This window comes from Gasterosteus aculeatus, chromosome 21 (assembly GCF_964276395.1).
Source record: "Gasterosteus aculeatus chromosome 21, fGasAcu3.hap1.1, whole genome shotgun sequence".
NCBI lineage: Eukaryota > Metazoa > Chordata > Actinopteri > Perciformes > Gasterosteidae > Gasterosteus > Gasterosteus aculeatus.
The window spans coordinates 6,924,317-6,949,147 of NC_135708.1; the positions used below are offsets into that span (position 1 = coordinate 6,924,317).

Sequence of the window (24,831 nt, forward strand, 5' to 3'; positions counted from 1 at the left end):
AATACCTCAGCGTATGTGACACCTGGGAGCGATTGCTGCAGTAATAGTGTGAGAAATGTTAATTTAGCTGTTCCTGTTTTCCGATCCAGCGGAAAAAGCATTTTCAGATCAGACCGATGTTCTGGCAACATGAGAGAGAAAGAAAGAGCCTCAAACTGCTCATTATGCTTCATCGAAGGCTGATTTGTCACCCTGCGTTGACAACCACACACACACACACACACACACACACACACACACCACACGCACACACAGCAGGGTGGACCTCTTCCGTTCACAGTAACAGGTACCTCTCTGTCAATCCGATTCATAGAAACTCATTTTTTCTAGATGGTGTTGTACAGTATTTACACATACAGTATATTCTCTATGAATACATGCAGAACACAACAACTAATCTTATGGCTTTCTACCATAAGAGATTCTGCAAATAACATTATGAATAACATTGCGATTTATTGCGGTTCAACAATGCCTTCAAAAGCACCTTATACTTTTATTTAATCCGAAATCAGGAACATTTATTACCAAAATATGTCACACATACAAGGAATCTGACTTGGCGGTTGGTGCATAACAGAGACAGTGACACAACATAGTGCAAGTACTAATATATGAACAAAAGCATTCACCATTTCATACAAACCGGGTGCTCTACTGCCTGACTGCTGAACCCCCCCATCCCCTTGATCCAGAGCCCAGTGGGGGTAGTTGATGAAAGCAGGGGGGCAGCGGTGATGCTCTAATCCCTCATGTAAAAGCTGCGATCACGCTGTGGAGTTTTCGTCAGTTGCAAAATCCCTCCCAAGGTCCTCTAGAGAAGCTTTATCTGTCTCCCTGCTGAAAACTGAAACACAGTGAACTGTCCAACAATGGAAGCTGCAGAGGGGAAGGAGGAGGGAGATCAGGGGAGAAGCATCCATGGGAGGAAAAGGCCCTCTTAGTCTGACTGAGTGCGTGCTGACCTATGGGCAGCAGGACGTCCAAGCACTCCGTTCTCTCCTCTTTCCTATGAGGAATCCAGCTGCAGCGTTCTGGATCAGCTGGAGGCGTTTTTCTTTAAAAGCTTTTGGCTTTTAAATTGGTAAGTGCGTCGTCATTGTGACACTGTTAACTCGTGTCTGAATTACTCGGGGGAGAGGTCTGGGGACCTCTCCCCCGTGCTCAGTTCTGTGTCCCCTTTATGACTCCAGTTTAGCTGCTGTGTGAGATCCCTGATTACTAGATTCAGTCATTTAAGACGTATTTATATATTTAGATGACTGCTTTTATCTGTAATTTTGTGATCCAGAGTTTAAATAAATTATCTTAATTTGAATGAATTAGTTGTGTTTGATTTTTGGCAATGACAGTGGAAATATGCATAGACCAATGTATGCCTGAATACAAATGCCTTTATGAATAAAAACGAAATAAAAAACAGTTAAATGGAATTGGCATTGTGTGTTTGATGCAAAAGTGCAGCCCAACAAAAACTCCCAGAAGCTCCAAAATGCTGCCTCGTCCAAAAGCTCTGCATCGCCTTATCTGTGGCAAAAAGGAGGGAGATCATCACTCCGACAGCTCAAGATACAAAATCCCTGCAAATGTGCAGCACACAGTTGAATTCAGGAAAGGGTAATCCTGCCATTCATGTGCACACACACACACACACACACACACACACACACACATACACACACACACACACACACACACACACACACACACACACACACAGGCATGAATCAGAGAGAAATACGCTAAGCAGTAACACAAGGACCTTCACCCTGTGGCTCTCGGCCTGCAAGCTTCATGACATCCACATGCACACAGTGCTCGGGTGCCTCAGTAACGGGAATAACCTCAATGAATCAAGTTCAACCAGTTCTACCCAAACACGAGGCGTTACACGGCAGAAGAGAGATTAGCTGACTCAGCGGTGAACCCAGACACCTTTTCTGTGCAGTGACAAAGTGCCATCCATCCTGGACTGTAGCAGAATCCTCTGGGGAGGGACGGGGGGTCAGAAGAGGAGGAGGCTTGTGTAAAGGTGTTGTGTTCTCCTGGAGCTCAGTGGAGAACACGGTCTTCCTTCAATCAGAGGATCGGCGGGTCGATACGCTTGTCACTGGTCCCTGGCAGCACAATTCACACCATCATCACACCCGTACGGAGCGTCAACGGGGTGTGAATGGGTGTGAATGGATGTGAATGGGTGTGAATAGATGTGAATGGGTGTGAATGGGTGTGAATGGGTGTGGAAATCAACTGGAAACAGCTAAATGTCTCTATTGAGATTGTGACCACAGGACAAATACACTCAAAAAGTTTTTTTAATGATTTTCATAATGTTGCAATGGCTAATTCCACTAATTTGTGTGCTATGATATAACAATTGAGAGTATAAAGTAATTCTTTATGGTCGAGAGAACATCATCACCAGCAAAGAGAGCTGTACCAATCCAGTGGTGTCATACTGTATTATACTAAGATGTTTCCATGCTGCTACCATTGCTGTAGCTGTCAGAGAGTGTGTTTTATTTACTAACCCATTTCCTCTGTTCCTCACTATTCGTGTTCTGTTTTCATCTTTGACAGTCCTGTGAATAAACTGCCAGTCCCCTCATTTCCAGTGATCTGAAGTAGACATTTCAGTGCATCGCTGCTGCTGATCTGATCACAGGGGCTGAATCAAAGCTTGTGGTAAATACTTTGCGTTGAAAGGAGCACTAAGTACAAAGAGGCCGACACACACACACTTCCAATTAGGAAAACACTTCCAAGAAGTGCGTTGTGTCACACTCCACAATTTGTAGTTTCGGCAGACAGCGCAGCTTGATCTCTCATCTAATTACAAACGGCGCTGCTGCTGCATAATCATATTCATAAGCTGCCACACACACACACACACACACACACACACACACACACACACACACACACACACACACACACACTCGTCTCACAAAGAAGCTTGTCTAATGTGGATTTGTGGTTTTTGGCAAAGCAGAGCGAGTCTTGGCACGTCGTGGGAATTCAGTCACATTGTGCCATTGCTGACTCGTCCTTTTGCATCATCTGGAGGAATTGATTGATTGGCTTACAGGCATTTATCTCTGTGATCGGCCCAACCGACTATTAACGGGGTCCGCAGTTAGACAACGGTGCTTTAGTTCCAGGTGAGCTGTGGACGGACCCAGAAACACGCTTACACCCACTCCTGCACATTGGCAGTCTGATGGCAAAAATACTGATTATTACAGTATTATGGAGGATTCTACAAGGGGGGAAATACAGGTAAACTGACTCTTAAAATGAAAGTCATGAAAGTCAGCTTTTTGTATGTTTTACTGAATTGTTTGATTTGAAAAACACATATTATTTAAGATGTGTGCACGCTTTGTTCCAGTACGGATATTTAAACTGTCATAGATAAATTAAAACCATGGAGAAATAATGAATATCAGTTCAACATCACTCACAGCGTGCAGACGTGGACGGGAGATCAATGGAGAATAATCTATTTTAATCTGTGGGTGGGTGGGAGGAGGCGGGTTTGGAGGACCGAAGAAAGAAGAGAACAGCAGGACATTTGTCTTTTTCATGGCGAGGATGTTGACATTTAATAGTGTGGGTAAGAGGAGTGATTAATAACACTTTTAAAGGCAGCGTTCCCTTTCACTGACCCACTCACATTATGCAAGCTGACGATTGTTTACATGGAAGATCTTAGTACATTTTGTCAGGAAAGTATCAGTTTCACTATTATCAATTAGAATGTTTCTATCACTGCTAAAGAAGCAAAATATGTATCATCAACTACATCCAGTTGATGGCAGACTTACCCTTAGAGAAATAAACATAGGAGCCCAATATGATCTAAATCCTGAGAGAAAAACAAACACCAATGGTTTTATTGACACAGAGAGGAAGGAGGCTGGTTTCAATTACACACATTAAGTCTTGCACACAAGTTAATTAGAAGATGAGAAGAATATGACGTCATGTTTTCTTTGGGTAACATCACTTTCCACTTGCAAGCTGCAATTCTGTTGAATAAATATTTCTTGAATAAAGTACTTTATTTTAAGATTTAAGATAACATTTTATTAAAACATTATAATCCAGTCCTTATTTGACGTGCAATGACGGAGGAATAATCATATTTATTATTAGAGTTAATAGTATTTATAATTCTTTTAGTTCAATATGAAATATATCGGTACATTTTTAAATACTTTTCTATTTTTTTGATTTTGTTTATTTCACAGTCAGTTGTGGACTAAATACTTAAACTGCTTCATACTAGTAATGAATATATTATAAAACAATACAATACATCACAATATCGTAACTATTATAAATATCCAATATAAATATGTTATATAACTTTAGGCGACGTGACGTAGTTTCAACCAGCCTCCACTTACAAACAGTCATGCCCGCGTACATGTGCGCGCGTGTACAGACCGTGATGCTGCCGCATTACCTCCAGAGACCACTAGATGGCAGCAACACAGTCCACATGCAGGATGCGATCATAACGCCTCTTGATGGACCTGTGAGGTGGAAAGTCATCTTCACAAATGAATAAAAAGAGAGACGGTTTCAGCATCTCAACACCTGCGTGCCTGTGTCTCTTGTCTCTCATGACTCTTACAGTCCCAGTCAAACGTCTGGACAGACTTTGGTCTTCATGGACTGGAATTGAATGATAAAATGTGTCCAAACATTTGATGGGACTGTGTGTCTTAACAACGTAAGAGTAATGCAGAGTCCCAGTACAGCGAGACCTGTGCCACCGTTTTTACTGTTCCTGATTTGACCTGGGCCTGAAGGACGGACACAGCAGGGACGTTTATGGACATTTCTGTGTCCTTTTTTGGACCCCTGGTAAATATATCAGTATTTCAAATGTAACGCCACTCAGTTAGTTGTCTGTCTCAGCATGTTACAGATGCTTCACTCGCCCCGGTAACGTCTTCTTCTGGTGATCATATTCACATGGATATTTAAGTGTGATTGTCATGTCTGATTGATTCTCATCTCTACAAGAGTGTCCTCGATTCCTCCACATGTCAGTCAGTCGGTCCTATGGTGCACTTACCATCTACATTCATGTCCAACTGAACACCAATGTTTTGTTTTCGGAGTTTTTCAAACATTATCAGGTATTTGATGCTTTTCCTGCAATACACAGGAGAGGTCCAACCTCAAACTATGAGTTATTTAGCTCGTTGGCCCCGACCTTTTACATTCCACCAAGACCTCTTTGGATGGATTGGTTGGATGGTTTTTCCCGTTTGTCATTTCATTGTTGTTGCTCTTGTTTTAAAACCTGGTCAAAACCTGTGAGCATGTAGGAAAAAAACAAGAGTTAAGAGTTATTGTTTATGTTTCCCACGTGTCATTCCCTGGGATGAGAGACATAAATCAAACGTTTGACGGGAAGGTAGTGACGAAGAGCACAGATCATCTGAAGTGACAAAATCATCTTCAAGGTCACATTCATCCATCAGCCTGCTGCTCCTTCCTCCTTCCACACCAGCGTCATAAATCACTCCCAGACACAGACGCAGACGATGGTTCAAACTTTAATTCCACGTGAAGAATCTCTTTGAGATACTGTCGTATCCGTGTGGTTTGCTCTATGTGCTACATTTCATTGCTTTTGTCTTGATTGTCCTACATTTAGCTTCACTCTATTGCTACCACAGTAGAACAAACAGCATTTCACAGCGAGGCCGCTGACGTTTCTGAGTTGTTCACATCCTGTGATCCCCAGTCACCACGTCCCGGTTCATTTGTCTGGGGGAGCGGCTGGAAATGGAGCAGATGACAGATTGAAGTGGTGATGAAACACTGACTGTTTGTCTGTTTTCTCCCTGGAACATTTGTCCTATTAGCGCTGCTGCTGATTCTCATGCAACACAATGTCTCTGCCAGATAACAAGAGAGCACCAGAGCTTTCCCGTCACGTGACACAGCTTCACACTAAAGCTGCTCCCCTCTAGTGCCAGTTTCCATGGGTTACATGCACAGTTTATTTACAAAATAAACCTGCATAGGACCTCATGTTCGCAATCTCTAGTTTCAAGTCCTGATGTTCGTTTAGTAAGTTATTAATATTATTTAGTATGCTTTAGGACGGCCTTAACGTGGTTAACAGGCCGTTGCTCCTCCAAAGAGCAGTTACAGTATGTTCACATGTTTTCGCCGGATGAAAAAAAGACAAACTGCAGGCTTCAAAACGTCAGAGCACAAACCAAATGGGAAGCCTCGGAGGCAGTTAAATAGGACCCTTTAAAATAGTTTTTGCAGAATAAAATAAACATTTGTTTGTCTTTACTTGTATCAGTACTTACAGTAGAGTACAGTAGAGTGGATACGTCACGTTATGTTGTTCAGTCCACAGCTCTCAGTCTGTTAGCTTGCACTGCAATCCTGAAGATGATATGATGCAGACTGGTGGCGTGTGTATGATAATGGCTTGTCTGGACCAGGCTTGGCTTGTGTGGTACGAGCAGGATGCTGCTCAACCACTCAGAAAGCTACAGTGGCAATTTACCTCAATTATTTACCAACAGGGGATGAGGAGGCGCGGGCCTTCCTGCTAGTACAGTTTGTATAGAGACCAGAGTACAGTGTTCACCAAGATACTAAAATAAAAACCGAAATGTAAAAACCTAACTAACCTCTTTTAAGGACAGACCTTTATTTTGTAACGCCACTCTGCATGTGACAGATGGAAACAGACATGTAGCCCCTTAAAGCTAGAAGGGATCATAGTTTGAAGGTCCAGGCTGCTGACCAAGTAGGGGTCCATCCATCGTCAAACCACTTATCCTGTACACAGGGTCGCTGGAGTCCATCCCAGCCAACTTCGGGTGATAGACGGGGTACACCCTGGACTGGTCTTTGGACTGTTAAGCTGGAGAACCCAGAGAGAACCCATGCAGACACAGAAAGGCCACTCGGCGGAGTGGAACCCAGGACCTTCTTGCTGTGCTAACCACCACGCCACCGTGCCGCCCGGGGGAAGGGATGTTGATTAAAAAAAAGACCGTTTTGGGAGCAAAAGTTAACTGGAACAGTACACAAATGAAATGATGAGAAACAAATGGACCCTTTTTTACTGAAGATATGTGAGCGTTCCAAAATGGGAGGAGCACTGAATGAGTGGTGAACATTTGGGGACAAGCTCTTTTGGGGAAGGTTTGTGTGTAGAAAAGCCAAACAGCATCCAGGCAGGTTTCCTGGGCCTACTTCTCCTGTCCTGTTCTTTTTGACCAATCACTGCTGTGTCTTCAGTCAGCGGTCCAGCTGTCTCCCAGTGTTTCCACTGCCCGGGTGCTGTCCATGGTGCTGGATCAGAAAGGCACAACCAGAGGGCCTCAGAAGGTCCTTATAGAAATACACAATCAGCTCACATGGTGGAGAAAATGATGCACACACTGCCGTCAAGTCAACAGCAAAGCGCCAATGTTCATTTTCTACAGAAGATCATATTTTTTCACCGGGGTTCATGACTTTTTTATTCATGATATGTTATGGTATTTTTTCCTAAAGTAAATATTTGCTGGATTTTGAATTATAAATCCAATTACCCTGGTGTAAACATTAAGGCAATAGTTTAGAAATATGCTTTAAAAGGGGTTTTACTTTATTTTATACCACAAGAAATGAGACGAATGTGAATTATTCTTAAGTAGGCCTAAAACAATTGTGTCCGCGCGTTCGTGTGCGTGCTTGTGTGTGTGTGTGCGCGCATGTTGTCGGGTGGCGGCGGCTCGTAAAGGGGGCGGGGAATGATACAACATCACAGGCATGCCATTCATCCCCGACACGCCGGACTCCTCCATCCTCCCCGGTGCCCGAAGGACTGCGTGCCCCCCGGATGCCTCCTCTCTCTGGGGACCCTCCCCGGTAGCATGGAGCCGACATCGTGAATAAAGGAGCGTCTCCTCCTCGCCTTTCTCTTGTGACCTCGCGGAGCTCGGCGGAGACATGAGGAACCCGCTGGCGGATTTAGCCCTGACATTCCTGCTCTTTCTGGAGGTGAGCGACGCCCGCCTTTGTTTTTAATGAGCGGCGAGGTATTTTTCATTCACATATAAGCGCTGCATTCCCGATGAGTGCCTTCACCCGATGGACAACGCGTCGGTGATGTTTTGGGGCTTGTCGGTTGCTCCCTTTGATGTCGCGACGCGCCGCCCGCTGTTTTCTGAGCGCTGTTCGCCAAATTCCATTCAAAAGAAGCCCCGCAGTCAGCGGACTAACTGGGATCTCTTTAAAATGAATGACTCTGTGTGGTAACTTTGACGTGCAAGTGAACCATCCAGAAACACCAAATGAAAATACATGCATATGATATTAGAACTTTATTTTGGTAGCATGCTGTTCCCGCGATTGTGACGTAAAGAACCAATAATTACATCTCAAAATGGGGGAGATGCTGGCGGCTTATTATACTAGCTGGAAAGCAGAGTGGGGAAGGAGGCTACGACAACCTTCTCCAAATGATAAAAGCACAGCGAGATGCTGTCAGAACGCCAAGGAGGCACCTGGGATTCTGTAATCCTTTGTCCTGGTGCCTGGACCCCTGAAACTAGTCACTGGGTTACTGGGCATGGACCCCTGAAACTAGTCACTGGGTTGCTGGGCATGGACCCCTGAAACTAGTCACTGGGTTACTGGGCCTGGACCCCTGAAACTAGTCACTGGGTTACTGGGCCTGGACCCCTGAAACTAGTCACTGGGTTACTGGGCCTGGACCCCTGAAACTAGTCACTGGGGTACTGGGCCTGGACCCCTGAAACTAGTCACTGGGGTACTGGGCCTGGACCCCTGAAACTAGTCACTGGGTTACTGGGCCTGGACCCCTGAAACTAGTCACTGGGTTACTGGGCCTGGACCCCTGAAACTAGTCACTGGGGTACTGGGCCTGGACCCCTGAAACTAGTCACTGGGTTACTGGGCCTGGACCACTGAAACTAGTCACTGGGTTACTGGGCCTGGACCCCTGAAACTAGTCACTGGGGTACTGGGCCTGGACCCCTGAAACTAGTCACTGGGTTACTGGGCCTGGACCCCTGAAACTAGTCACTGGGGTACTGGGCCTGGACCCCTGAAACTAGTCACTGGGTTAGTGGGCATGGACCCCTGAAACTAGTCACTGGGTTACTGGGCCTGGACCCCTGAAACTAGTCACTGGGGTACTGGGCCTGGACCCCTGAAACTAGTCACTGGGTTACTGGGCCTGGACCCCTGAAACTAGTCACAGGGTTACTGGGCCTGGACCCCTGAAACTAGTCACTGGGTTACTGGTCCTGGACCCCTGAAACTAGTCACTGTAGGACAGGCACACTCACGAGGTGAATTTAGGGCCATATACTTTTTTCTTCTTAACTGTGTGACACATGCACTTTGAATTATTCTCAGCCGTGTGAATGTTAGCTCATTGGGTATTTCAGGATAATTTCAACTTGAATGAGGGGACATTGATGAGCTTTAATGTAGGTTTTGGAAAGGCCTCTGAAGGTAGCAGGACGGGGTTGTGATCCTCGCTCTTTCTGCCAGTCCGGTGTCACTAACATTCATGTCTGTTCCTGTATTATTAATACTCATCATTATTATTTCATTTTATTCAGCAGACTTAGAGAGCACATCCATTTTGAATGTGAGCAGGCGGCCAGGAGGGACCGTTGGACCTTCCGCTGGTCCTCTTTGATATGTGGTTCTTAACAACTTGTACATTTGGTCGGGGACTGCTGATGTTTGTTTCTTTTAAAAAGGCTTTGACCAGCAAAAGTGCAAATCGCTTGGGTCTTGTGTTGTGGTGGAAGAGCGTCGGAGAAAGGAAACAACCCCTTTGGCTTTTAATGTCTGTGAAAGGGATGCAGGTCATTTTAGAATCACACCGGTGTTTGGCCACACTGTTGATGATCGTACAAAACTGCATTCATATTACTTTGCAACAAAGCTTTCATCACTGAGGGCAAATGAGAAGAGCCACCTGCTACACCATGGAGTTATTTATTCAGTCTGATGCATTCTAGTGAGAGGAATATCAACGCCACGCATACATAGGTAGAGAGGCTGGGACTTCTCAGGCTGGGACTGCATCACCCTCCAGAGGCTTTCTACAACATGTTGGTTCTCAGCATCGATGGAATCGTCTTCAGGTTCATGAGTTTCCTCCTGTCCCCTGTCCTCCACACACTGCTGCATAAATACCAGGTAGATGTGGTACGAAGCTCGTCAAGATACCGTCACTAGGCAAGTATCAAAGAGCTTGTTTTAATTCTTGTTAATGGGGATGCAGAGTGGAGAATTACATTTCCTGTGGTTCCTTTGCTGCTTATAGTGGGTTTGAGCTTTCCTACGGTTTTTAGGGTGGAGATTTTACATTGATTGAGTTTTGTGGGAGTGATTGATCCCGAATTGCTTAATTTCATCGCACCAGAACCCTACTGCCACCAGAAGCCACTGTACAGCATAATCGTTGATATGTGATATTTGAACATTAACTAAAATAATTAGTTTTGGTCAATTTACAGAATGAATTGCAGGAAATTAGCTTTTGCATCATGTTGTTGCAAAGGACGGAGATGGAAACCATTTCCAGGCACTAGTTTTGTAGGATGCTTCGAAATGCACCTGCAGTTCTGAAGAGTGAAGCCAATGCGAAAGTCCCTTGAACTTGCATTCAGCTTTTAATGTACGGAAGTCGAAATATTTTTTTCTTGGTTCTTTCATTAAACATTTTAAACATCAGTCTATGGTCAACCTCTAGTTTCAAGTCTTCTTCAATACAGCATAGTGTTCATTTAGTAAATGATGGTTCATTTACAAGTAACCAATAATTCACATTCAAGGCGTAGCTCTTTGATCTCTGCCATTTGAGCTTTGAGTTTATGAATGCCTATAGAAAGGCCCTCCTCTCCAGTAAGAACGGTCCAGTGGGGGCAGAAGATGCGGAATCAGCTGAATCATTTTGTGATCTACTTCTCCCTCCTATTCTTCTGTTTGAATCACGCTTTCCGACGCAAAAAAGAGAAGATAAGATATTGATTTGAGGTGACCAGGCCAGCGTATCCCTCATCCTGCTGGAGCCAGCTTGCGTTGTGCAGCGATGCAGTTGATGAACACTCCATATCCAGACTCGCAGGGATAACGTTCTAATCGCATTATAACGCAGCTGTATGATGAATTTGTTTCATTTTGGCACTTGGTGTCTGCGTCTCCAAACGGGAAAAGCTCATCTGCACCTCCTTGTGACAGCTAACGAGTGCTTTGTGTTCAGTGTTGGCCGTTCTTTGCTGGAAAACGTTAAAAGTTAATACGCCGCTTTGTTTCCTTTTGTTGTGATTGGATTTTAATGTGACATGTTTCGCGTTCACCCCACATGACCCTCAAAAACACAGAATGACTTGCATAAAGAAATACAATACACATTGTACATCCAAAAGGGACATTTTATTTTTATTTTTCTAACCGCTGAGCTGAGCAGTATAGGTTCAAACGGTATACCAGTATAAGATTTCCGTACGCTATGAATTTCTCACGTACCGTATTACGCTATAACAACTGACATTCATTGGCAGGCGTATGAATCGAGGAGACCCTAGCGGCCCGGAGATACTTGTCTTACGTGTGTTGACATTGAGTCATGGTTATAACTAGCCGACTTCCACTAACAAGGGAGTATTTAACTAGAGGTTGAATGAAGCGTTAGGTTCAGCGTTTGCATAGCCTCGCAGCACGAAGACGAGCAAGACAAAGACTAGGGAGTCTTTCGTGTGAGTCAAGACGAGCAAGACAAAGACTAGGGAGTCTTTCGTGGTGTCTTCGGCTGAATGCGGCGTCTTCTTCTGCTATTTTTAATAATGTGTTTGACCTCTTTACCACAGGCTAGATCTGCTCTCTATCGTAACCTCTCCTCTCTCACCGATCCCACCCGCTCCACACACGTCCAGCACCTTGTCACAGGGGGCTCTGGAACTGCCAGTCAGCTACTCGCAAGGCAGACTTCATCTCCGGCTTTGCTATCTAGCAGTAGCTTGACTTCCTCGCTCTCACCGAGACCTGGATCCACCCCAGCCGCTCTCTCCTCCGCCTTTTCCTTCAGCCACACACCCAGGCCCACTGGTAGGGGTGGTGGCACAGGTCTACTCATTTCACCCAAATGGAGTTTTTCTCTCTACCCTCTTCCATCGTCTGTCTTTCGAATTCCATGCTGTAACAGTTACTCCCCCGGTACAATTAAATATCGTTTGTCCTTTACCGTTCGCCAGGCTCCTTAGGTCATTTCTTGGATAACTGGACATTCTCTAGTCCAATTTCCCTGAAAATGGCCCTCCGCTCATCCTCCTGGGTGACTTCAACATCCAGACAGAGAAGTCATCTGACCTCTTACACCTACTTTCTTCCTTCGCTCTGTCACTCAGTCCCTCTCCTCCTACTCATAAAGCCGGCAATCACCTTGACTACATTTTCACTAGAAACTGCTCTACCACTAACCTCTCTGTAAATCCACTTCACATCTCTGACCACTTCTTCATCTCCTACTCTCTTCCGCGCTCTATAACTAACGACCCTGCCCCATCAACTGACTCTCACTCTGTACCTGTTCGTCGCAATATTCGCTCCCTCACTCCCTCCTCTCTGGCCTCCTCTGTCAGCTCTCCCTTCAACTGACTCCTTCTCACTCTTGCATCCGAACGCTGCCGCAGAGACTCAACTCTTTCCTCCTCTCTAGACTCTCTCTGCCCTCTTACGATAGGACGGCCACCATGGTGGCTGTCATGGCACCGGTTGAGACAGCCATGCATGCGAGCATCGGAAAGGAGATGGCGGAAATATAAACAACCTGGTGACCTGCTTGCGTTTCAATCTCTCCTCTCCCCTTTTTCTGCTTCTATCGCCGCTGCCAAAAGCTCTTTTTACCAATCCAGAATTGAATCTTCATTTTCTAACCCCAAAAAACTCTTAACCTCCTCAAACCCCCTAGTCCTCCTCCATCCTTCTTCTGGGAGACTTTGTCAACTACTTTATACCAAAAAAATAGCTGACATACGCTCCTCCTTCTCAAACCCACCTCCTACTACTCGTGTCACAACGACTTCCCCTCTATGGCCCTCCCTTTCCTCCTTCACACCCCTGTCTCCTAACCAAATTCTTACCCTAGTAACCTCTGCCCGTCCGTCCACCTGCCTTCTTGACCCCATTCCATCACATGTTCTACAATCTATCACTCCTGACCTTCTTCCTTTCCTCACCTGTCTCATCAACAATGCCCTGTTATCTGGATGTTTTCCCAATTCTGCGAAGGAGGCAAGAGTTAACCCTCTCCTGAAGAAACCTACCCTCAACCCTTCTGAAGAAAACAACTACAGACCGGTCTCTCTTCTTCCCTTTTTGTCCAAAACTCTTGAACGTGCGATCCTTAACCAACTCTCCTCCTATCTCCACCATAACAACCTCCTTGACCCCCACCAGTCAGGCTTCAAGGCAGGCCATTCCACAGCGACTGCTCTCCTTGCTGTCTAAGAGCAACTCCACACTGCTAGAGCCGCCTCTCTCTCCTCTGTCCTCATCCTTCTGGACCTCTCTGCTGCATTTGACACAGTTAACCACCAGATCCTTATTTCCTGCCTTCAAGAACTTGGTGTCTCAGGCTCTGCTCTCTCCCTTCTCTCGTCCTACCTCGACGCCGCACCTACCGGGTAACCTGGCGAGGATCTGTGTCGAAACCTTGTCCTCTTACTACTGGAGTTCCTCAGGGTTCCGTCCTGGGTCCCCTCCTCTTCTCTGCTCTGCACCCACTCTCTCTGCGCTGTCATTCGCTCCCATGGCTTCTCCTACCACAGCTATGCCGATGACACCCAACTAATTCTCTCCTTCCCTCACTCGGACACTCAGGTGGCGGCACGGATCTCCGCCTGTCTGACTGTCATCTCTCAGTGGATGTCCGCTCACCATCTGAAAATCAACCCCAAAAAGACTGAACTACTTTTCTTTCGGGGAAAAGATTCTCCGACCCAGGATCTGACGGTTAACTTTGGTAACTCTGTGTTAACGCCCACTTTGACTGCTAGGAACCTCGGCGTGACACCCGACAGCCAACTCTCCCTGACTCTCAACATCACTGCGACACCACGATCCTGTAGATACACTCTCTACAACATCAGGAGAATATGTCCCCTTCTCACTCAGAAGGCAGCGCAGGAACTGATTCAGGCTCTTGTCACCTCACGCCTGGACTACTGCAACTCCCTCCTGGCAGGTCTCCCTGCTACCGCCATTCCACCTCTGCAGCTCATCCAGAATGCAGCAGCTCGGCTGGTCTTTAACCTTCCGAAATTCTCCCACACTACTCCACTCCTCCGCTCTCTTCACTGGCTACCGGTGGCTGCCCGCATCCAGTTCAAAACATTGGTGCTCACGTACCATGCTGTGAATGGATCGGGTCCAGTTTACATCCAGGACATGGTCAAACCTGACATCCCGACCCGCACTCTCCGCTCTGCATCTGTAAAACTGCTCATCCCTCCCTCACTGAGAGCAAAACACTCGACTAGATCTCGACTCTTTGCTGTCCTTGCTCCGAAATGGTGGAACGAGCTCTCTGAAGACACCAGGACCGCAGAGAGCCTTCACATCTTCCGCCGCAAACTAAAGAGTCTCTTCAGACTCTACCTCGACTAAAAGACTAACAAATTGTAGCACTTAAGTGGTATTATAAGTACAATTTATCTATAGCAAATTGTAAATTGGCTTATTTGATGAAATTGCACTTTCTTGCTCTTCCGAGTCTGTATCCCTATGGTTGAATGCACTTATGGTAGGTCGCTTTGGATAAAAGCGTCAGCTAAATGACATGTAATGTAATGTAAAGAAGTAACTCTGTTGCTACATGAAAACACTGAAAAAAGCGATACAGGAGGAGCAACGAGAGTCCAGAGATGCAACAACACAACTTGTGCCCGAAAGAGGAGCTGTGTCTGTTTGGAGGGTTTTTGGTTTTGGAAAATACTACGTAAGTTACGTTAGATCAGAAAACGATTTATTGCAAAGTCTGTTGAGCTTCTGGTGGCAATGCTAGCAGCCACAACAAGCTAACACGCTAACGAGCTAACACGCCAACTAGCTAACACGCTGACTAACTAACTCACCGGCAAGTTCTGTTTGGGTAGCCGCGGTCCTTTTCGGGGTCAATGAATTAATGTGTTTAGTAGAAAAAGCAACACCGTCACATGCCGGGATACCGTCAGATTGTTTTGGCCATACTGCTACAGCCCTAATTTGCAGGTAAAAATCTGAATATGGACCTTGTAAAATACGACAAAATTGAAGTTAAACACATTTTTTTCCTGCCTTTTTGGAAGTGCCATTTAGACTTCAAACATGTGACAGAATCCTGGTCAAATGGTCAAAATCTCAAAGTAAAGTCTTTTTCTTTCTTAGTGCTGTGGTAGAACTGTGAGATGCAGAATTGAATTGCACAGCGGCTGCTGGTGAAGACAACAAGGTCTGCAACGACTTCCTCCAGCTGTGTTCCCTCCGTACCGTATCGTCTCCACACTGACACTCAAATGAAGCTTGTCGGCCTGTTGCTGCTCCCCAACGGCGTCTGTGAGGTCAGCTGAGATGGATGAGACGGGAGGGAAGACCAATGGGAGGAAGGGAAGGAAGAACTGCAACATGCAGAGGTGGAAGGGGTGAAACTAAGGCAACAGACTGGATTTTTAGCAAAAGTACATTCTGTACGCCAATATGTCCATTAGGTTCTTTCTAAGGCCGACATGCACACTAATTCACTTTGGACCGTTTTTAATGCTAAGATAGTTCCTGGTCATTCAAGGTCTGCCAATTGCTTTTTATTGCAGAATCACAAAGATTTCCAGCTCATTCCCGGGAACGGGCAAAGCAACTTGGACCACAATGGGAGACTTAACTGCCCTTGAAATGATCATGGACACTGCAGGCCACACAGAGTTATTCAAAGTGATGGCAGCTGTCCTGATGAGTTTGAAGGCCCTGAGTGGAGCACAGCCGCGTTCAGTAATGACCTTTGCGTATCGACCCGGTTTCCTCTCACACCTACGGTGTCCCGCAAAGACAATACGCAACACACACACACACACTCCCACTTCTAAAGCTTTTATGTACACTGTCCAAACTGCCCCCCCCTCCAACAAATGCCCTTTAGCTAAAACCCATCTGAGCTGCTTTTAGAGCAGGATAACACATTCGGTTGTGTAACGGTCATTCTTGTCCCGCTGGAGCACAGGGAGACATTTTTCTCCGCTGTCAGCACTTCCACGGAGCTCCAATTAGAGACGCACAATGAACAGAGCTGGACGGGGACACTGCTGGCACAGCGTGGGGGACATGAGAACAATTAGGTCCAAGCTAATGGTGGAAAAATGGGTGTATTCCACATTAGAAATGTGTCATTTGAATTAGTTCAATGTGCCAATGACGTAGTCCTCATCCAGCATCCTTCATCCGGTGAGTGAGTCGTATAACGGCTGCTTTTGGCAGGAACATTGTGGGATGAGAAGCTGGTAGATTCTGAGGGGGTCGAGAGGGGGATCAGGCGGGTGATCTCTGAGCCGACTTTAATTTAGATTTAGATGTACAGGCTGTACAGGCGAAACCCGGACCCCTTCAATTACAGCCCGGATCCATATTAATGCAGAGAAGGAGCCAAGTAGATGGATGGTTCCCCCACGAGGCCTCAGGCGCTTGTGCTTAGTTAACACTTCTGGCTGATGTGAAGCATTAAATTACACTCCTGTGGAAAAATAATGTCTTTTATGATACGTGAACAAATCTAATGAACAACGTCGACCGCACCGAGGTGTCTCATTAAGTAGTTGTATTGTGTATTTTATAAAAATATACATTGATGTGTATTGGTTTTAAGCTTTTAAAATACAGTACCACTCTAAAGTTTGGACACAATGTCATTCAATTGAATGGGAAGCTTTTTCCATCTTTTCTTGCTCTTTGTCTCTTACTGTGTGTTCCTGACATTCCTTCCCAGTATGGTCCCATCCTCCACCAGTAGCCCCACAAATAATCTATTGTGTTGCCTAGTTGGAAACCATTGAAACAGCTGCACCACAAACATGTGGCGGGATATTATTGTATATTTTTGGGGGCGGTTCTATCGAACCACCAAAGGAGACGTGAGCGAAAAGATGATGGTTAAACCATTCGATCCTCCGTGACGTTTTGTTTTCAACTTCCATGCAGACAAGAACAACTACCTCACATGAGACAACGCGGGTCAAAGAATTCAAACAGTAAAGCACAAAAACAACTACGTTTTATCAACGTTTTTAAGGCAGGAGATCTATCTTTTCCATCCAGAAAAGTACTTGTGAGTAAATATTCTCTCGTCCTGATAGCGCAGATGCTTCTGTAGCATCACTTCTAACAGTGTCCTGCGTACGTCGTCTCAGCACTCCAAAGCCCCGCCCAAAGCTGACTGCACTCACAGTAACTGCATTAAGTCTGTCTAGATGGACGTGTGCGTGACCCTGTGAAGCCGTGGGAATCCATCCGCCTTGTAAAGGCTGCGGTGCTGTAAAGCATCCGTCATCCATTACCCAACAAAGTGTAGAATCGAATGACTGAAAGAGCCAATCAACGCGGACGTATCTGTGCAGTGACATTCGTCTCGTCCTATCACAACGCGGCTGAGTCAGAGGACGCTTTACGTGAGGATGAAATGTAATGTAACCACCTGCCCTCCAAAGCTGCTCTCGCCGTGATACTTTTCTAATCCCCACCAGGAGTTAACAGAGGTTAGTGCATAACAATGTGACTTGGGTGAATGTCATATGGATGCTGCTCGTCTCCTGAGGCGAGGCCACTAGCCCCTCTCTCCTATCTCCTTCTCTCCTTCTCACCCTCAGTCCTGTAGGCCTCTCTGCAGGGCTGCGTATTCATAGACATCAATAAACCGTATTTGTCTCTCAATGGAACAAATGAGGATTCACACACACACACAAACACACAAAGGATTCAGGCGGATCTTCGCTGATTGGGCTCTTCTGCTTTTCATTGTGTTCTTAAACTGATGGACGTCTGTCTTTTACAGTGTGTGGAAGCCAAGAAGTACTGCTGGTATTTTGAAGGCCGATACCCCATCTACTTCATGTAAGTACCCCAACGTTCTGTCCTACAGCTAAAAGAACCTTGAATGTCCATCATCGATGCCGCTGCAAAGAGACCTTTTGCTAAGTGGAGGATGGAGGATCTGCTAAAGCCCAACTTGAGAAAGGACACGGCTCTTTGTGGGGTTCTAAGTTCTATAATGCAGTTGTTTCATAACCACAATTATTCTGAAAAAAAGTGAGTCTTGAGTTTTGGTGAAGTTAACTTCTCAAGAATGTAAACATTTCCTGTTTTACGTTAAAGGCCCACCAAGGTCCTACAGAACAGAGGTCCCCAACCACTGGGCCGTGAACCAGTACCGGGCCACAGAAAGGAAATCTCTGAAAGAATACTTTGTTGAAAGCACGTCTAATGCTGCATTTCTGGAGATGACGCTAAACAAGTCTAGTGCCTGAGTTAAGGTCAAGGTTTAAGCTCAGCTGGTGACCCTGTGCCTGGAGCCAAGGGTCAAAAGAAGGACAAAACCTGTCTTTGTTCACCAAGTATGGGTATATATATATATATATATATATATATATATATATATGGATATATATATATATATCCGTCCATATATATATATATATATATATATATATATATATATATATATATATATTTATTTATTTATATATATTTATATATATATATATATATATATATATATATACAAAGCTCCACCCTACAAGGCTTCCTCGTTCCTACAACCAGCTGGATGTTTGAGGCGGATCTACCCGCTTTCTATTTTCTTAGGCTCCCTCATTACTTTCACAATACCTACTGCAACATTTCATCAGATCATCCTTTGTTGCCCAGATGCAACACAATAAATACTCTGCTGCTCTCATCCACCTTCTTTAACCGGATATAACACAGCCAAGTGCATGCCTGGTTGTGCAGTAGCCTCAACTCCTAGCTGGGTTAGCTTAGCTTCCTGCTCGTTCCGGCGGGTCAGGGTGTTTGTTCTGATGGCTGTGCAGTTAACAGTGACACACACACACACACACACACACACACACACACACACACACACACACACTGCTTCGTTCCTGCGCGTGGACCCAGCCGTGTGAGCGTGAGGTGGGAGGCCCCGTGCTGCTGTCCGTAGTCATCTGTCAGACACACAGACGGCGCTCCGCTCACTGATCAATCACAGTCGGCTCTCTTCAGGCTGCTGGCGTAACATTTGGAGTGAAACTATTCACGTTTGTTTACGAAGCAGAACCATGTGATGAATGGCAACTTCAGAATCCGCTTCCTACCAAGCAGGTTTTCACTTGTGAGGAATTTGCCTGTGAGTTTGGTGAATCCAATCAGCATAATAAGAGATTATTAGAATAAGAGCAAGCACTGCAACAGTAAAGGAAAATGAATAGAAAAGAGAAATGAGAGAAATGATTCATTGTAAATAAATAGAAAGTATGAGTGGAATATGTATAATGTAATCTTAATAATATGTGCAGCATGCCAAAAATAAATGCATTATGTATATGTATAGTTTGGATTCTGTCCCGTGTTAAGTGTTAAAAACCCACCACTTCAGTCAACATGGCGATCTACCAGTTATCTGCTTTCCCTCTGAAATACAATCAAACCACCTCCTATCATCATAGATCATAAGCTGCCCTGTGTATAAATAACTTAATAAGCACACAGTACTTATGTGCTATGATAGAACGCTAGAGCCCCCCTTCGAGTCATTTGAGGATTATAAACAATTATCCTGACACCGAAACCTGCTGTGTGTTTGTTATCGTGGTCGTCCATAACACGCTGTGTCTTCAGGGTGTGGGGACGACGTGGAGGTGGAGTGCTGACGTAGTAATCTAGGTTTCAGGCCAGGCTGGGGGACTTTACCTAGTGACTAAACAGTGGAACTGCTGGGTGCATAAGGCCCAAAAGACTTACATCATTTTCAAAACCTTCCATTACAGACGCTGGAATAACCCTCACATACGTCATTAGCTCCCAAAGATGATGCTGGTGCCGTTTGGCCCCGTGGATGATCAAAAGATCTCCTTCCTGTTGTAGATGCCGCTCCTACGAGGACTGCTGTGGGACCCGCTGCTGTGTGAGGGCGCTGTCCATCCAGAGACTGTGGTACTTCTGGTGAGTCCCAGGGAGACGCTACATTCCACCCCTCCCTCCGTCCTCTCCCTGCTCCCGCTGCAGCACCACGTTTCCATGACGATGTTGGGTTAGTGGAAGGTGCGATGAGGCCTCTGTTTCCCCTCTCAGGGTGCTGCTAATGATGGGGGTGCTGTTCTGCTGCGGGGCCGGCTTCTTTGTCCGCAGAAGGATGTATCCGTCCCCTCTGAGGGACGAGCCCGCCTTCAATGTCTCCTTCACCAGACACCCTGCAACATCCCCAGGTACAGCACACATGCACACATGCATGTGTTTCAGCACATGTGAGCGTGCCAGTCAGATCACATGACTGAGTCCCTGTTCGTCTTAAGCAGAGTGAGACATTCTGATCTGACCAGCATTGTAAATGTAAAATTATTGTACAGTTTATAAATAGTTTTCTCCTCTTCTCTCCAGTTTCCCAGCAGCCGGGCAGCATGCAGGGCTTTGGGGTCAACGGGATGACGGGTGGCGACCCGGGGGTCGCCATCGCACACCCGGCATTCACACAGCCGCCGCAGCCCGGCTCGGCCCACATGATGATGGCGGCTTACCCTCCACCTCCGTCCTACTGCAACCACCCGCCGCCGTCCTACGAACAGATATTCCAGAACGGCGACAAGAAGTAAACTCCTGCAAGGAGACGCAAGTGTGGATGTAAGACTTGTTCTGTGGAACGAGACGGAAGAGGCACCGTAACCAGAATCTAGTGCACACACACACACACACACACACACACTTTTTGAGTCACGCACACAACTTCATCTGCAGTGCTGCGTTTCCTCCTGATCCACATGGATCTGTACAGTGGTGAGCGTTTTGGATTTGGATTTACCCACCGTCACCGGTTCTTCTCCACCTCCCAACGAGCAGCTCCACCTGTACACGAGTGAACAGAAACTATGTATGTACCAGAAAGCTCTTCATTAAAAGTGTTTTAACTCAAAAAGTCACACACGTTATTATATCGTTATCCTGTTTCAAGCGGCGGCCTCTCACTGCGAGATGGGCCCTTTACTAAATGATGACTTCTTGATACATTTTTTATTGCCTGCTTGTGCTGTTAGCGGCAGAAAGGAGAGGAATCAGACGAGGGCGGCGTGACGCTGAGCGGGGGGGGCAGTCGATCTTCGCTATATGCCCCCCCAACGTGCTGGAAGGCCCCGCCCCCTTAAGCCAGCTGTTGCTGATGTGATCAGCCCATGGATTCATGCTACCGATGTTATTCTGAGCAGTGCTGCCCTAAAATAGCTTCCTGCCCTTCCTAACCCAGATTGAAGGACGACCCCCTCCGCCACATTTAATCTCTAAAACTAAAGGACAGTTGAGAGGCTGCAGTCAATAGTCCACCTCTTTTGTTTCATTGAAGGAGATGGGGTCCCCCGGTATACAGAGTGGTGCTTCAGGAGCCCCTCTGACGGATTGCGGGTACCTGCAGCCAGCTGCTGGTGTTTAGAGCTCCACCTCCAGCAGTTTACCAACCAGCCCCGTTAGTGAGGCCACGAGTCCAAACACCCCCCAGTTCCACCATCAGAGAGCTGCTTTGGTTGTGTTTGGATGAGCTAATCTGATTAGCTCATTTCAATGTTCATATGTAGATGTTATTGCTTGTGAAGGAGGCTTTGCAGCATGTTAACACTTACTGTCGTCAGAATTGCTAATATGAGGACTGTTCTCTGAAGCCCATGTGACTAAACAACAGTCCTGAACCCGAGATAGTGAGTCAACCGTATCTCCGAAGCAGACGCGGGAACAAAGTGTTTGTTGGCCTTGTTTCTTGAAAAAAAAAGAATTATTTAGTGCCAATCAACAGATTGAGCGCTATTGTTGTGTACAGAAAGAGTTCTGTGCTGCCACTGTGTGTGTCTCCTCTGCAGCTGTATGACGTTACGGCAGGAACCAGAAGCACAGAGCAGGTGTTCTGCACACCGAACCCACAGACGCGCACAGATTATTCAAAAGGTCTCTAACAGTAAAGAAAACGCACATCTGCATAGCCTGCATGTCGGTCCTGCTGCACGGACGGGCCGCGTATACAGATGTGTGATTAACACGTGGGGTAAGTGGGGGCCTCTGGTCTCCGTTCGTCTGCTCCGGCTGTGACGTCCATGTTGCCCGGTGATGGTCCTGCGTCGGAGCTGTGAGCTCCTCTGAAGCATGTCTCATCTCTCCATCAATGGAACTCCAGACAGCATGCCTTTGTTTGGCCACATGACCATGGATGGGCTCCACTTGATGTTTGGCTTCTGCAGCAACAAACATCTGAGGTATATCTCAGATAAATACCGCATTAGTTCTCACCGTGACAGAACGCTGCCGGTTTCTGCTTGGGGAGATGAAACCTTGATGCAGACATTTTTTTTCTTCTTTTTAATATCTAAGAAAATCTTAGGAAAAGCGACTCACCTGAAAGATGAAATGAACCCAGGCTGAGGAGAAGAAACCCGCGTTGTTTCTGATTGGAAGACGTGTGTGTTTTTTCCACTTTGCTGGTTAGAGATGCATCAACCCAAATAGCCAAGTGAGGAAAGCTAAACTCACGCTATTTATTAATAATCATAATCTTGGTTGTTGGGCAGCACGGTGGTTAGCACTGTCGCCTCACAGTAAGAAGGTCCTAGGTTCGATTCCGCCCAGTGGCCTTTCTGTGTGGAGTCCTCATGTTCTCCCCGTGTCTGCGTGGGTTCTCTCTGGGTACTATGGCTTCCTCCCACAGTCCAAAGACATGCTCTGGGGATCAGGTTGATTGGGGACTTTAAATTGCCTGTAGGTGTGAATGTCTCACATGTATGTCTCTCGGTAGCCCTGTGATCCAGGGTGTACCCTGTCTCTTACCCGAAGTTGGAGCAGACCCTGTGTGCAGGATAAGTGGTTTGCAGATGGATGGATCTTGATTGTTGTGCTGCTTGTGTGTCGGTGCCGTTCTCCGGGGGGGACGAGATCAATAGACGTGTTTCCTTTCACTCCATCTTGGCTTCTGGCCGAGTTCTCATCCATAAATAGTTTGGCACTGAAAGGGGCGCATTTTCTATTTTCAACAGTTTGTTGTGAGTTATTGCCCACCGGAGCTTTTTCACATATTGTCTTAGGCCCAATTCAGTGTTTATTTGTGAGTTAGTCTTTTTATGGAGTTTTATGGATCAAACAGACTTAATCGTGCCCACATGGGTGACACAGATGAGGTGACACTGTAGAAGAGCAATCACAGGACCTTAGCGGTGCAACAGATACCCAGATGATGATGACCACATGCTGCCCATCATCATGTGGGTATCTGTTGGCACCACTAAGGTCTCTTTGGTCCATGTTGTTTCATGTTGGGTCTCTTGTGAAAACATTGTCTTCTTTTCAACTTCTGATCCTCCTCCTTTTATTTTCTGTTGCTTCAGTCACAACAAACAAAAAGCACACCACGCTGACGCATCGCACACAACATTACAATCTAATGTGCGTTTCCCCCCGTGGAGTCAGTGGTACTAATGGTGTTCAGCGGGCACACGCCTGTGTCGACTAAGCTTTCTTCCCTTTTTTCCCCATGGAAGGGTTTTTCATTTGTTGGGGAGTTCTTCCTTTGCCGATGTGTTGGTTTCGGGACAAAGGATGTCGTATGTGTACAGACTGTAAAGCCCTCTGAGGCAAATTTGTAATTTGTGATTTTTGGCTATACAAAATAAGATGAATTGAATTGAAGTGTGTGGAGGCCTCTGCCCCCCCCCCCCACGAAGCCAGTGGACCTGTGCAGTAGTTTGCATATTAGAGATAGCACCATGTGAAAGGCCATCATGTGAAACTATGCAACAGCTATTGTAGAAGCATCCGGACCTTTTATCCTCGCCTTGTTAACGTCTTCTCATTGTCATTGTAAAATATGTAAATAAACGTCACTTCTGATAACTTCTGAAATGTGATCTGATGGTCATTGATTTATTGATTGGTATTGCAAAAGGTACATATTATGTACTGCAGCTCTTTCCGCCCTGCAGCACGCTGTAAAAAATAAAGCGAAATATATTTTTACGTGGAAAAGCTGGTGAATCAATAAAAGCCTAATTAAACATAGAGGGAAAAATCAGAGGAGTTTAACGGCTACTGAAGAAGCGGATGGCAGATAAAACCTCTGATGTCACATTAATAAATAGTCCGTCTCCTTAACTGATCCTCCACGTAGAATATCGCAGAGTGCTTTTCTAGTCTTCACACCCATTCACACGTTTGGGTGTCCCGCCTAAGGACACATGGACATAGAGTAAAGCAAAGGCGGGGATCGAACCGCCGATCCTCTGAATGAAGGGCTGCTCTGCCGCCACGACGCAGCCCGCTTTTGTATTCCCTGTGACAATATGAGACAATCTGCATCTTATTGTGCAACTCTGCTGCAATGAAATAAGACAATAAACTAACATGGAAACCTCTGAAGCCTTTGTCTCATTCTGTTTAATGACTATTGTTTTGATATTGAATTATTGGACGCCGCGCTCACGTCCACGTTCAGGCCTCGCTTAAGGCTCCTTACGTTGAATACCCTCATTGTCTGTTCCATGCATACGGTCT

At 45.9% G+C, this 24,831-nt stretch overlaps 1 protein-coding gene across 1 annotated transcript; it reads left to right on the plus strand.

The window, feature by feature from the left end:
• Positions 1-7,733: 7,733 nt before the first annotated feature.
• On the plus strand, positions 7,734-24,693 carry vopp1b (VOPP1 WW domain binding protein b). The gene is made up of 5 exons (XM_040167654.2): positions 7,734-8,040; positions 18,098-18,156; positions 20,185-20,262; positions 20,392-20,525; positions 20,698-24,693. The coding sequence occupies exons 1-5, from the start codon at positions 7,990-7,992 to the stop codon at positions 20,907-20,909; spliced, it is 534 nt and encodes a 177-aa protein (XP_040023588.1). The 5' UTR covers positions 7,734-7,989; the 3' UTR covers positions 20,910-24,693.
• The last annotated feature ends 138 nt before the right edge of the window (positions 24,694-24,831 follow it).

Coding starts and splice junctions, on each gene's coding strand:
- vopp1b (XM_040167654.2), top strand. CDS start 7,990: ATGAGGAACCCGCTGGCGGATTTAGCCCTGACATTCCTGCTCTTTCTG. Junction 20,263..20,391: donor CAGAGACTGTGGTACTTCTG/GTGAGTCCCAGG, acceptor TTCCCCTCTCAG/GGTGCTGCTAATGATGGGGG. Junction 20,526..20,697: donor ACACCCTGCAACATCCCCAG/GTACAGCACACA, acceptor TCTTCTCTCCAG/TTTCCCAGCAGCCGGGCAGC.